This window comes from Desmodus rotundus, chromosome 10 (genome assembly GCF_022682495.2).
Source record: "Desmodus rotundus isolate HL8 chromosome 10, HLdesRot8A.1, whole genome shotgun sequence".
In the NCBI taxonomy this organism is placed as follows: domain Eukaryota; kingdom Metazoa; phylum Chordata; class Mammalia; order Chiroptera; family Phyllostomidae; genus Desmodus; species Desmodus rotundus.
This window is the reverse complement of record NC_071396.1, coordinates 29,412,373-29,426,958: the sequence shown is the minus strand read 5'-3', so window position 1 is coordinate 29,426,958 and position 14,586 is coordinate 29,412,373. Positions and strand designations below refer to the sequence as shown.

Below are 14,586 nucleotides of genomic sequence, written 5' to 3'. Positions count from 1 at the left end.
CAACTGGAAATCTTTGCGGACTACGATACTGAAGCCAGGAAATCCTTTCGGGTGCGGCAGAAACTCGCGTGGCGGGTGCTATTTAGAAACAACCTGACTCATCACATGACCTTATTTACAGCAAGAAGAATGGCTCGTCCAGCCATTCCCACTTTAGAGAGGCTGTCACCGAGCGGAAGAACCACAGCCCTAATTCCAGCCTTAGGAAAGAGTGGGAGCTCAGAAACCCCGCAGAAGAGGGTCTCGGTAAGCTGGAGGTCAGGGCATCCCACCTTGCCTAGTCAGGTTCCCAGGCATTTGGCCCCCAAATCTTACAAGGAAATACTGCTGGGTTCCACTTTCCTGCACATCTATTTCCCCTGGAGCGCTGCAGATGTAATCATAAACATTGCCGGTGTAAACATAAACTTCTTGTTCTTGCACGAACCCAGTGACTGCTGCGAAGGATCCCCAAGCTGCCAAAAACCCCGCCCCCGTTCGTAACCATAGGAACACGCCAAGCCGGGGATTCCCAGTTCCGCCCCCTCCCTACCAAAGATTGTTTCCCACTATCTGTCCACATGGGCGCACCGCCTCACTATTGGTCAGGGCCCCAGCACTGTGCCTCGCCCCAGCCAATAAGCGGCCTGTGCACGTGCACAGCTGCGTATCCTGATAGGTCACCACTACCTGATCACGCACTGCCTACCTGCGACAGCCGTTGCATGGGTCTCCAATGAAGTGACTCAGTAGCGACTTACAACCAATCGGCACCAGGCAGGGCTCGCATCCGACCTATGGGCGGGCGCCGGGGGTGGGCTGTCCCAGCCGGGTTCCACTCCCTGCAGGGTTTGTTAAAGCGACAGGAGCCACAGCGCGCTAGGGTTCCTCTGGCCACCGCACAGCTGGCACTGCGGCCTTCCATGTGCGGCTGGTGCCTTTGACAGCGGCACCGCTTTGCTTCCGACCCCCGATCAGGGCGCTGCCCACCTATTTAGTGCGGGCGTGGCCGCGTCGCCCGGCGGGATGGGCGGCGAGGCGAGGTCCGCGGAGGCCCTGGGCTCCGAGGGTCGCGTGAAGAGCCTGGGTCTGGTGTTCGAGGACGAGCGCAAGGGCTGCTACTCGAGCGGCGAGACGGTGGCGGGTCACGTGCTGCTGGAGGCAGCCGAGCCGGTGGCCCTCCACACGCTGCGCCTGGAGGCCCACGGACGCGCCACTGCCGCCTGGGGCCCCAGCGCCGGCTCCGGCTCCGCAGCCCCGGCCTCCATCTCGGAGGTGGAGTACCTGAATGTGCGCCTGAACCTGCGCGAGGCCCCGGCCGGTGAGCGCAGCGACAGCCCCGGTGTCCCCTCCGGGCCATGGGCGCCTCCGAGGAAGGGATGGGAGGGGGCGGGCCAGGAGATGCCCACCTGGCAGGTGTGTGGCAGCGGGCTTCCGGGAGTGGGGTCGGCCCGCAGGGTGGCAGGAGCCCCAGTTTGGTCGCTGGTGACGCGCGGGTAACAATGCCCGCGCCCCCGCCTCACAGCACCGGGGTGGGGGTGGGGGTGGGGGCAGCGTGCGCGTAGGGTGCATATCTCAGACCTGGCGCCCCGGGACCTTCTAGGACAGCTCTGGGAGGGGGCCGCTGTCATGGAAACCGGTGATGAACAGTCAGGAACCCAACCCCTGGAGATCCGGGTCCTGTCCCTTCGGGCCAGGGGCGCGGAGGGCGGACCCAGAGTCTGAGGTTCCATGCTCTGGCGCCCCGTGTTTCGTGGGCCTCCCCTTCTTCCCACCCTGAATCTAGAGGCTGCTCCTCGGTTCCCGCTGAATTAGCAAAACCTCTGGAAGAGGGTAGTGGGTCCGCAGGGGTGGAGTTCGAAGTGCTTCCTGACCATCGCACTTGGTGTCCTTTCTCTGGGCAGCGTGGGTAACTGAGGACTTCTGCCTCTACCTTACATTCTTTTTTTTCTTATTTTTGATGCTTTCGTTTCCTTTTCACCCAACCCACCTCCACCAATAGGCCCTTCCAGACAAATGGTGTCTGGGGGAAAGGTCACCCTTCCTGTCCACTCTTGCGAGGGCCGGGAAATGGTGTAGGCCCTTCCAGAAGTTTCCATGTGGGAACCCGCGGCACGCGTGCACCACTGAGAGTATACGCTGCTTCCCACTAATCATCACATCGCTAGGAACGCCGAGTCCCGGTCCTCTTGTAGTGGGTGGACGCGATCCTGCCTCTCTGCCTCATCAGCCCAAGAGTAAAATGCACTGTATCTTCGTTTAACCCTTGCTGTGCCTTACACAGAATCAACAGAATGTGCAGTTGCACCTTGTCCTGCTGTGGAGAAGGAGGCTGTCCACAGTTCAGGGCGCAAGGCGCGCGAGCTTGGAGCGATGCCCACAACTGCAGTGAGGAGAGACGCGCTTGGGACCAAAGCTCCGCGCTGGGATACCTAGTGCAGGGCGTAGGGGCCGTTGTGCCCTGCCTGCGGGCACCTTCATCAGCAGTGTGTTCCCAGGCCCAGTCAGCCCGCCCCCAGAGGCAACAGACCACACCGATATTTTCGGAGGGCTGCCTGGAGGAAAGGGCCAGGGAGACAGAAATGAAGTGGTTTTTGTCCAGGACTTTGGACTCTGTCTCGGGGCCCATGACTACTGAGTCAATATAAGATTAATAGCAGTTAGCCATGCTTAGCAAAAAAGTAGCCCAAAAAACAAAACAAAAAAATGCTTTGGTAAAATCAGGGCTAACAAATAGCATCTTGGTCCACAAGTCAGATGCTGTGTTTTCAGTCTGATGGAAGGGAATGTCCAAACCTCGACCGCTTGGACGGCTTGCCTTTAGAATGCATCGTGACAAATACTGGCCAAGAATAATGTTTTACTTAAAAATCATGGTTTTTGTTGATTTCACACAGAGGAAGAGAAAAAGATCACTCCTGTTATCTGTTGCTTGGAAGAAGTAGCCAGTTTACACAGTTGTAGATTCTCGGGGCCATTTAATTCCAAAACCTGGGTTTTCGTCACCTGAAGAAAGGTTTAGATACTGCGAGTTTGGGGGAAGTGCAGCTTTGGGATTGATTTCCAGAGGCCTCCACAGATCACGCTTTGGTGCTGCTCGTCTAATCCCACTGTTTGCTCTCACTGTGACTGCATTTCTTCATGTTGAGGAGAAACGACACGCGTGTTTCTCCTCACTTCTGTCAAGAAACTGTGGTAGACCAGACGGACCAGAGAGTTGGCTTCGGTCCTTGGTGCCACCAGTGGCGTCACGGTGCGTGGGAGCCCCTCCTCCCTCCTGAGCCCTCCCCTTACTGTGCAGTGGTCGCTGGGCCCCCCCGCAGCGCAGGCCCCTGAGCCCATGAACCATCTCCTTGGTCCTCAGTGCAGAAGGGAAGGACACGCAAGTTGGCTGGGGAACCCTTGTAGTTCTAAGAAAATAGATGAGAAAGAGAAAGGAAAAAAATGGAGCCTTGATTTCCAAATACTTTAACCCACATTTACCACCCCCCTCCACTGTTCTTCCTGTTTGTGTTCTGAGGCGATTGAAAGGCTCATTTTAAATGTCACAGTTCCCCTGTTGGTCTGTCTTGTCTGTGAGGCTGGCACTTCCTCGCTCCCTGGCCCTCTCAGTATCCCAGGCCACTCCCCGCACCGGGCTGTCATGCCCTGCCTCATGCCATTCCCCTCGTGACCATGCCAGCCCTGACACACACCACTGTCCTCGGGGCGCCTGTCCCCACCCCCATGGGCTCCAGCCCTCTGTGGCCCCTACTCATGCACAAGGGTCCAGCCTCCCCCCACCCCCGAGGGCTCTGTTTGAGGACGAGTTACTGATCCTTCCACCCCCGAGTGCCTAACACCCGCGCACCCTGCATTCTGACCCCAAATGGAGTCCGCAGTTTCCATCCGCCTGCGCACAGGGTCCAGCGCTCACACTGCCGTCCAATGTGGGCTCACACCCCGGCGGCCTGTTCACTGCCTCCTGGCCATCCACCCGTGGACTGGTCCTATTTGAATGACCTTGAGTGGCAAATACTTGGTTTCCCCCCATGTATCACACACTGAGAACTGGGGACCGACTCAGAAGACAGTGAGCCCATGAGGTGTGCCTGCTTTCTAAAAGCACGAGGCTCAAGTGCTCACTGAGGTGTTAAAGGTCTTGGAACTCCAGTATTCACGTGAAAGAAATCCCCCCCCATTTCACTAGGGATCGCTGCCTCTTAATTCTATAAGTGCATGGATGAGTGGACATCTTCATTTGGTACCAGCTGACCAGGTAAACGTCAGAGGGAGTTCTCAGTCTGCGCCGCCTTTCTCCACCTCAACCACCCCGCCCTGAGGGAATCCTGCCCTCAGGAGTCTGTGGCACCAGGCGAAGAGGAGGTTTACAGGCGTCTCTGCAGAGCTCCCCGGCCAGCACTGCAGCAGGGGCTGGCCCTGGGTCCCAGTGGCGAGCAGGGCCTCTGGCCTCGGCCCAGGCCTCCCGCACCTGGCCACTCGGCCTCCTCACCGTCATCGGGGATAAGCCAGTGCAGGAAAGCAAGTGGAGCTGGCTGCCCCAGGGCGGGAGGAAGAGGTCATGGCCACGCTCGGCCAAGCCCTCTGCATCCCGAGTTAACTGCCAAGAGACCCCACTCATCCGCGGACCTTGAGTAGAAGTGTCTTTTGCTTCTAACATGCCTTGTCGGTGTGCTGTTTAGTATTCTGCTCCATATGCACGATATTCGGAGTAAATTTTTCGCCTCCTTGTCCACCTTTGCTCAAGGTGTATGTCGTCTGATTTTTAGGGTATATTCAAAAGAATATAACAATTTTTGTTCGCTTAGTTTTCAAATTTAGTACTGGTATCTGATGTTAATATAATAGTGTACTCATGCCAGTGCAAGGGTGGAGGAAACATGTTTGTGTGTGCATACATATGTGTATACATGTCTGTGTGCATGTATTCATGTAATGGGAGCTCTGCACTGGGGCACTTCACGGTAGTTACTTGTGTAATTGTCCACTTGAAGACAGAAGCCACGTCTACGTATGTGTGTGTTATACATAAACTTAGTACAGATGAATTCAAGTTTTAATTCCCTAAACCTCAGTTTACTGAACTTTCTGGAGTGTACTAGATGTTAGAGCCAGGAAAGCCTCCTTTAAAACACACCTGGTTCAGGTGGCGAACTTCTTCACCTGGTGCTAACCTTAGGTAAATAAAATGTATTCTCTTCCTTAGGTGCAGGCACCCTCTCTTTGCCACCTGGAAAGCACGAATTCCCCTTTAGCTTTCAACTTCCATCTGAGTAAGTGAAACCCCCGTAACCGCTGTGACGGCCTCTCCTGCCACACGCGCCCCACATGCATGGGGACGAGTGTCTTCTGACTCTCGGGTGTGCGTGTTTACCTGGAAGGGCCCCCGAATACACCAACGCCGCTCACATTCATTTTTCTTTTCACCAAACCAACATGTTCAGAGCCTCCCCTGGGTTTGAACTGAAAACTAAACTTAGAAATTAACTTCTTTGGCTTTGTTCAGCCTCTTAGTCACCTCATTCACCGGGAAATATGGAGCTATTCGGTACTGCGTGAGAGCGGTTTTGGAGCGGCCCAAGCTCCCTGCCCAGAGCGTGCAGAGGGAACTCCAGGTTGTCAGTCACATCGATGTCAACACACCAGCGCTCTTAGTAAGTTTTCCTCCTTCCTGCCTTCCTCCTGCCTTGTCTTCCTCCTCCTTTTCAGCGGAGGTGTATCCACATTCAGCCAGTATAGAGATACTCTGTCCTGTACTTTCTGATACAATCTTGTAATCCACAGGCATTCCCTCCAAACATGTGATTCTGGGTTGAGCAAATTACAGATCACATGTGTTCACACTATTGATCACGTCCCGGCTGTTCTGGGCTGCTTCTGCCAAAAAGTTACACAGGCTTGAAACGCATTAATAAGGCCTAATAACAATAATGCTCGCACAGAGAGTGGTTACTCTCACCAGAGCGGCCACACTCCCAGCGCTGTGGTGTTCTACAGTCTCCAGTAATAGCAGGTTGAGGAGCGGTAATTACGGGAGAGTGTTAATCACGGCCAGCCTGCCATTGAGGCCCGGGCCATTATGCTGGGTCGCCTTCCATCCCACCATTAAGTAAGTGCACGCAGCTGTCTCGGGGCCCCTTTCACTGAGCATTTCCTTGTGACAGATTTAGCCGCATGAAAGCATTGAACTTCTGACAATCCCCAGAAATACCGTAGGCCGAGCAGAAAGACGAGGCCCTGAGTAAGGACAGAATAGGCAAGATGGGAGCTAATGAGCGAGACTCTTTTATCTAAACCCGTATTATCAAAATCATATAAAATTATACCTTATACTTTCATGATAGCTAATGGTGCTTCATTTAAATATGAATGAATATTGTGGGTTTTTTTTTAACTTACTAGAAAATACTGGGATAATTTGAACTTCCCATCAGGACACTGATGTTACAAAGATGGATTTTTAGTGTGGAAGGTTTCCTTTTCTAGCCAATGATTTTAAAGATAAGGAAGGAAAAAAGCCTGGAATTCAAAGTTGCTTAACTCTATTGTGACGCATGAAAATGGAAGAGAATTGACTATGATGTTCACCTTTAGATTATGAAAGTGTAACTAATAGGCCTTGTTGGCATATTTGTGGCCCAGATCATTAAATAACCAGCACCCAGCTGACCTGGTTTAAAGCTGTGACCTGCTTAACAGTGGCGTTGAAATTTGACAAGGCTAATTGTCTTGTATTTTTAAACACCACTTAGAATTGGGAGGTTAACTATTACTAAACTCTTTAGGGGGCCATTGTGACAAAGGATTTAAAGAAATTTCTTTTTTTGCCAAAAAGAGATACTATTTATCCCTTACTATCCTTTCTTTAAATAAAAGAAAAAAAACATTGTAACTTTGGGTTTGAGGCTGAACTGTGGTTTGTAACCCGAGAATGTGAAAGGTGCTGTCATTTCACTTGATACTATGGAACGGGGTCGGGGATCTGTAGTCATCTTTGTGTCCCTAAGGCTGTGTGCGGTTTGCCTGTGGGTACACACAGCCCCAAGCCCACTCTACATTAAAGACACTTGAACTATATGCCTGATAATGCATTCTGAAGTAAGGGAGAAAAGGGGGGTTGTTTATTCCACATTTTAAAAATGCTATTTAAAAATAGCACGTTCTCATTATTGACTTTTATGCCATTTCTCCTTTGACCTGATCTAAATAGAGTCTTAAAATAGTACTTGTGAGACGTTAATGGGCACTACCAGAGTTTCTGATTGCTTTCGTAAGGAATGGCGTGTCATTTCCCAGAAACATAATGACCGTAGGGTAAAGCAGGATGGTGTCGCCCTGATTGGAATCTGAAAACTCACCTGAGTCCTAATAAGGGAGTGACTTTGAGTGCGCTGCGTTTCAGTAAATATTTCACCCAGTGCGTCATAGGAGATAAGAAAACCCTTACTCGTTTTTTTGAAAGACATTTCTTAATGAAGAATAACATCATTTCCAGTTTCAATGGATTTTCTAGACTGGTTTAATTAAAGTTGTCTTCTTCTTTGAAATTTTCAAGACCCCCGTATTGAAAACGCAAGAGAAAATGGTTGGCTGCTGGTTTCTCACTTCTGGTCCAGTCTCGCTGAGTGCCAAAATTGAGAGAAAGGGGTATTGTAATGGTAAGCACAGTGTTTTCAAAGTTCAGTTGCAATTCATTAATATTGCTAGTTAATTTTAATTGATTTTAAATAGTGTGTTTTATAAGTTATGGAGTATATATTATGTTAAATCATAAATAAATGCTTCTGTTCTCAATATAAATAACTGATGTTTGGATATCTTTGAGTGGATTAGTCTGTTCTGGTAAAACTGCCGGCATTCCGACTTCCATCCTGTTCCGTGAGTGACAAAGGTGGAAGCTGGCTGAGTGGGAGATGCCAGAGTCTCACGGCAGTGCTGTGGAAGACCGCCCACAGCAGTGCGGCTCAGAGGAGAGTGCTTGCCGTGCGAAAACACGGTTCGAAGTTGCTCTCTGCGTGCAGGGAGTCCGGTGCACGGGGCTAGGATGGAGAACATTAGCAAGCTCCACCGTCAGGCTGATGTTGGAACTACTATGGGGGTAGGGCCCCATTCTGTTCAGTGGACCTGGGCCCCGCTCCTGGGTCCTGGGTCCTGGCTCACAAGAAGTGATGGGGACAGTGACACAGTGGATGTGAACCTTGCCCACTCCATCCATGGCTTCATTTGTCCTCTCCATCCAGTCTTCAAGAGCAAAGGCTAGTTCTCCTGTTGGCCAGGGGTTAACAGGGTGGGCACTAACGAGTTCGTTAGTGATCTTTTGTACTTAGCATGTTACTCTATCATTTCCTTCTATGTCCTGCCTCAATTTTTAAAGACACTGGTAACTTACATAACGTTAGAATTGGTAATCTAATATCGCTACCTCAGAAGAGTGAGTAACACAGTAATTAGAAAGCGGCGTCTGCCCCAACCCACAGTTGTCATTTCTCCAACTCGCATTTACAATGTAGGTTTTCCGTCAGGGCTCCTCAGTTTGTTACCATGTTGCTGCCATCCTTCCAGCTCTGCCTGGTAACAGCTCCATTGCACTGTGGGGAGGACTTTCTGGAACGTCTCAGAAGGCTTTTTGTTTTCTCTTTAGGAGAAGCTATTCCAATCTACGCAGAAATAGAGAACTGCTCCTCCAGACTGGTTGTCCCCAAAGCTGCCATTCTCCAAACGCAGACGTACCTGGCCAGTGGGAGGACCAAGACCGTCCAGCACGTGGTGGCCCGCGTCCGTGGGACCCACGTCGCGTCCGGGAGCACCGACACCTGGAACGGGAAGATGCTGAAAATCCCGCCCGTCACGCCGTCCGTGCTGGACTGCTGCATCATCAGAGTGGACTACTCCTTAGCCGTAAGCACAGCGCTCTGGACGACTGACAGTATGCAGGGTGGGACGGTAACGGTGTCCTGGTCCTGTGGGCATGGGCGTTTGGTACCTGGAGAAACGTCCTTCCAGGCCAACAGCACTACAGCGAATGGTGGGACAGACGGAAATTGGCCTTTGTTTTTAAGCAAAAACTAGCCCCCTGTGGGATTTAATTACATGACGTCAGAGAATCAAAGTGCATTCTGGGTGCCGGTTGCATTGAAGATGTGCTTCATTTTCCATAGTTACTACGTGAGCCACGCTCGCTCACAGCGAGGTGGGTTCAGGCCACAGCTCCCCGTCACTCAGTGTGCCCTGTCCTTTGTGGGCTCTTCTGGGGCGGCTGCTTCATTTTATCAGGTCTGGACAATGTACAGCTGTCTTGGGTGGGGGTGGCAGGTGACAAAGGCATTTGTTTCAAGGAAAATAATTGGCTCTTCTTACGACGAGGTTTAACTTTTTTCCTTTCTGTCTTCTGTCTCTCTCTGGCGTATCAGGTGTATATTCATATTCCTGGTGCTAAAAAACTGATGCTGGAGCTGCCCCTAGTGATCGGCACGATCCCGTACCAAGGCTTCGCCAGCCGGAACTGCAGCGTGGCCAGCCAGTTCGGCGTGGACATGAGCTGGTGGGCCCTGGCGCTGCCCGAGCAGCCTGAAGGTAGAGGTCTGGGGTTCTTTCAGGATGGGCTTTACACACAAAGAACCTACTAAGTACTCAGGTGCCATCCCACTGCTACTGTAACTGTCCTCACTCCCATCACCAAACACCCCAAAACGCTGCTCCTAGAGGGGCCTCTGGGGGTTTAGCGCGTCCAAACCACGAGGCTGCGGATGCCAGACCCAGGAGGAAAAGCCGCATCTCCCGACTCCAATTGACACGAGCGAAACAACAGTCGGAACACGAGTAGAGTGTCCTACAGGCTCTGTAGCCACAGTTCAATGATTCAACCTGGACCCAAAGAGTAGAATACAACCAGCGTCAGTAGTTCAACCCAAGCAGACTATTAAATGGGCACAAACACTCGCTGACTGGAGGGAAGACTATGGTCCGTTTACCGTGCACTTTAGAGCTGTCATTTCTGTAGCCTTCGCAGGGGTCAGCATGGTTGGGTGTTGGGTGGACTTCTCAGCCTGAGCTCCCTCCTTGTTGCAGCCCCCCCAGAATACACAGACGTGGTGGCAGAGGAGGCGCTCTCCAGGCATGGCCCCCCCTACCCCGCACTGCCCCACTGGGGGGCAGAGGCACCCTGCCCCGCCTTCGCCTGCATTCCAGACTTCCGCTTCCAGCCTCCCCCTCTTTATTCAGAGGTAAGTGAGGGAAAGGGAAATCAACCCCCCTTGCATTGTGCTGTTTGTAAATAATCCTTTGTAAGTGTCTGTGGCTAATTCCCGATTAGTAGGGGGTGCATACTTTCAGACAACTTGTTACGGGGATGGCACATTATCACTGTGTCAGTCACCGCAGTTTCAGCCTCCCTCGTCACCTGCAGCGTGCTGCAGTGCAGATTGCCGTCAAGGTGTCCGACGCGGCCATGTGGCATGCGGAGGCTTGGCGCAGCCTCCTAGGACTTAGCAATGACGCCAGGCTCTGAGCCACTCGGCCGATGCCCATCATAGAATCAGAGAGAGTCGTTTCGAGGAACGCTGCACTCGTAATCCGGCCTGCTCTCTTTTCCAGGTCGATCCACATCCTAGTAACGCAGAAGAGACCCGGCCCGTTGCCTTCATTCTGTGAATGTGTCTCGGAAATCACTGTGATCATCCCCAAGGGAGAATGTCCGCTCTTTCCCCTGCCTTCTGGGCATGCAGGAGGGAAGATTCGCTTAAGAACCAAAATGCACATCAGCACCAAGAAATTAAAGAGTGCGTGAACCGTCCAGCAGGCTGGCAGGATTGTTGCCCGAGTGCATGGCGGGGCCATGTGTCCCCTTTGAAGAACGGAAGCGCATGGAAGTCACAGAGTGTAGGGAGCCCCGACGATGACAGAATAAGAGGAGGGGCCCGTGCTGATCATGTTCCATGTGACCAGAAGCAGCACAATGCGAGGGTTCTTAGAGGGGACTGAAGGCCACCTGGGCGCCCTGGGAGGGGACCTGACTGTGGAGAAGTTGGGGTGTGCAGGGGCAGGAGAAGGCTGAGTCCAAATGCTGACTGAGACCCCTGGGTGCCAGGGTCTGCTGGTCGCCCCCCTGCCCCCTGTCACATAGGCCTGCGGTCTGTGGAAGACCCGTTCCTGAGACCATGGTGGTCGGATGCCCTAAGGAAGGGATTCGGTTTCCACTCTTTCTGGGCCCATTTAAAACGTAGTTGATACGTTGGTGGTCGAGTGTTAGAAACCCAAGAAAGGGTCCCTTGAAAGGCGTGCGAGTGCAAAGGGGAAAGATGAATTCCCACACGGGGACACCTTTCCTCGAAGGCTGTGACTTCTACCCCCTTTAGTACTTGAACAGGATTTGTGTGTGATTCTCTCACGTCCTATTTACTAAGAGCATACTAGGCAGGAGGGGAAAGGCCGCGTCCTTAGGGTGCCATGGCGGCAACACGAGAGCAAAGCAAGGGCTTGTGCCCAACCTACCTCCAGCGGGCGGCCAGTCATTTTAAAGCTCGGTCTGACGGGTCTTGGCAGGGGCGCCGCAGCAGCCCCCGTCACTGCATCTGGAACCAAACCACGGGAAGCCCCGACGCAGTTAGCATTAGATGGGAGTCAACGCAGACAAACCAAAGGGTATTGCAAAAGAAATGCAAAATCAAAGGAGGGTAGAAATGCCTTTTTTTTTTTAAAGGCACGGACTTGCGTCCCCTGAGGGTAGTCACTGCCTGGTACCTTGTCAGTCCAATTCTTTAGTAATTCTCTGGAAACTGTGATTTTATTGTTCTGGTGCAATATATTTTTTAGCATTTAACCTTAGGCTACTGAGACCAGCAGGAGTATGTTGCTGCCCAGAGTCCAAGGAGCGTTTTCTCCTGTACCCTCCGCCCTCCTGGGCACAGTGGCTTTGTGCTCTGCTGCCTTGGGGGCTGAGAGCACTTATGCCCAGGAGCAGGGGGAGGCAGGGGTGCCTGCGGTGGGGATCGGGGACCCACTGAGGGTTTCCTTTGATGGAGAAACCCCGGTGCTTCCCATGCGGAACACTGTACTTCACTCAGTGGAACGGTGCATCCAGTGAGAAAGAGAAAAATTCTTCCAAGGTTAAATGTGGTATTTAAAAATCAGTTGCACATTGGACCAGGGGTTTTCTCCAAACAGGAGGCCAACGGGTGTGTTTAATACCCCTCTCTGCAGTACACCTCAGCATAAGCCGCGTTTATAGTCGATGCCCAAGCTCACGGTACAAAATTGCCACCAAGCTGTTCGCTGCCTTGGTCTCTGATTTTGCCTGTTTTGGTGTGTGTGTGGAAACAGGTGTGTGTACTGAAGTTCCATCCAAACCGTTGTACTTTTAAAAAGATCATCTCCCACTATTGGCCGATTTGTTGTTTGTTTGTATGACTCACGAGACACCATCCATCCCCAGGACGTGAGGCTGGAGTGAGGAGGTGTGGCGGAACAGTGGGGGGCAGAGAAAGTCCATTTAGCTCCAGGTGGAAGGGGTTGCTTCCTCCCCTTCCTCGGTGAGGTGGTGAACTGAACAGAACGTGGAAGCAAGGCTGATGTTGTAGCTCTTGCGAGAACAGCGAAGTACAGTTTGCCTTACGGACTGCGCATCGGTGGGTCTGACCTCCGGCAGTGGGTTGAAACGGCACGCCTTTTCTCCACCAAGAAATTGGCTCATGAATGTAGCCACTTCTGCATTGGAACAGGATACTTGGAAATGAAGGTAAAAATCCAGCTGCTGTATCCGCTTGTATAGTCAGTCTATTGTGTAGTCTGCAGAGAAACCGTGGCCTTAGACCTTTCTGTCTGATGCAGAAATGCTGCGAGTGAAAATGTGCGGCTCCTGGCGCACACAGCCCTTCTGTGGGCGGAACTGGGGCTTCCATTTCGGTTTGCACAGTAAGAAACTCAGCGGGCAGGGGTTATGTTTTCTGTAAGTTGACCATGAACGCTTTTTTTTAAATTTTTTTATTGACAATGTAACAACTGAACCCACAGGGGAAAAAAAGATTGTATTTTGTACTCTTGGTTGAACCCCATTGGTTCCTTTTGTTAATAAACGGATCCCACTGAGGCCGGGCGTTGCTGGTTCTGTTCCGCCTGAGGCTTAAATTGTGGACGGAAGGGAAGTCGACACCACACAGCACAGTCTTAGCCCGTAAAGAGCTTTCGTGTCTGGTGCCGTCCTGAGGCCAGGCTCGGCCCTGGGGGTCTGGGCCGGTGTGCTAGTGGGCTCGGTTTCCTGGCATCCTCAGCGTTTAGCATTCCGTGAAGAAAAGCAGTTAAGGTGAGTGAGTAAGCTTAAGCTCCGCTGGTGGTTGGGAGAGCATTATTTGCCTTTATTCCAAATGCTAGTGGCCACTTTTTAAAGCTTCCGGAGTTTTCGTGGCGTTGGGCCAGAATCTCCCCAGGCCTGACTTGGTGGGGCTGGTGGGCGGGCAGCCAGTGGAACCTCATTGGGCTAAATAAACCTCTCCTCTCGACCTGAGCACTGAGCACTTACCTGCACGGAAGATGTGTGTTTTATACAAGGAATTTGAAAACCAACCAGACCCTCTGTCCTGGAAAGTTAACCTTAGCTAACTGGTAAAAAAAAAGCAAAACAACAACAAAAAAAACCCAGTAGTTTACTCTTCAAGTGTTTATAATGCGAGATCATGCTAAATAATAAGTGGTGTCTGCATCCGCACTTGGAATGAACATGAGTTGAGATACGTGTCTCATGCAATGAGTACTGAGATAAAATTCGAGTTTCCGTAGTTGATACTGTAAAGCTGTGGATTACAAAATGTAGAACTAGGCAGGCCATTATGAGAACCGAGGACAAAGCCCTCACATTGCCAAGGAGGGCCCCCAAGCCCAGAGGTGTGGCCTGGAAGTCTGGCCTGCATGCTCTGTGGGATGCTTGCTCTCTCCCACACTCCCTGATTCCACACTCTCGCAGAAGCCCGGGCAGTGATTGCTCTGATTACAGTGGAAGCCTTGCAGACCTGGGTGTAAGCACGCTTGCTAAATGAAGTCCTAGCTGTTTACAGCTAAAAGCCCCGACCCCTGAGAGGACACCGTCTCTGACTGAATTGCTTCCTAAGTGTGTTTAATTAGTAGCTGGAACCCTCTCTTCAGCAGAGACTTGTTTCTCACTCTAGATTTTGAAATAATTACAGACTCTCAAGAAGTCGTCGTTTTAGTAGAGCGATCCCGTGTACCCATCACCCAGTCTCCTCCACAGGGAACACCTCGCGGAACTGCAGTGACATCCTCGACATCAGGGAATTGATGTTGACACAGTGTGTACAATCCATCCGAGCTCAGGCCTTGCTTGGGTATCACTCAGTTGTGAACACACGCATTGTTCTGATGTGTGCTTACATGTCTAGTTCTGTGACATTTTATCCTGTGTCTCGGTTCCTATCATCCCCACAATCAAGATACAGGACTCCAATGCCACCAGGAAATGCCCGAGGCCCTGTGTGGCCATGCCCTCCCCTGCCCCAGCCCCCGTCACCTGTCCTCCCCTCTGTGATTTTGTCATCTGGAGGACACTAGGTAACAGGAGTCCGCTCAGTGCGTGCCTCTTCAGCGGGCTTCCCCATTCAG

General features: G+C 51.9%; 1 protein-coding gene across 1 annotated transcript; it reads left to right on the top strand.

Annotated features, from left to right (window-relative positions):
- Nucleotides 1-874: 874 nt before the first annotated feature.
- Nucleotides 875-13,063, top strand: ARRDC4 (arrestin domain containing 4). The gene is made up of 8 exons (XM_024561837.4): nt 875-1,300; nt 5,186-5,252; nt 5,486-5,633; nt 7,535-7,637; nt 8,621-8,877; nt 9,390-9,552; nt 10,048-10,202; nt 10,573-13,063. The coding sequence occupies exons 1-8, from the start codon at nt 1,006-1,008 to the stop codon at nt 10,627-10,629; spliced, it is 1,245 nt and encodes a 414-aa protein (XP_024417605.1). The 5' UTR covers nt 875-1,005; the 3' UTR covers nt 10,630-13,063.
- Nucleotides 13,064-14,586: the final 1,523 nt, after the last annotated feature.

Bases quoted from the DNA above. Each gene is read 5' to 3' on its own strand.
- ARRDC4 (XM_024561837.4), top strand. From the start codon at position 1,006: ATGGGCGGCGAGGCGAGGTCCGCGGAGGCCCTGGGCTCCGAGGGTCGC. The intron at 8,878-9,389 runs GTAAGCACAGCG...CTGGCGTATCAG, and splicing joins GAGTGGACTACTCCTTAGCC to GTGTATATTCATATTCCTGG. The intron at 9,553-10,047 runs GTAGAGGTCTGG...TCCTTGTTGCAG, and splicing joins GCTGCCCGAGCAGCCTGAAG to CCCCCCCAGAATACACAGAC.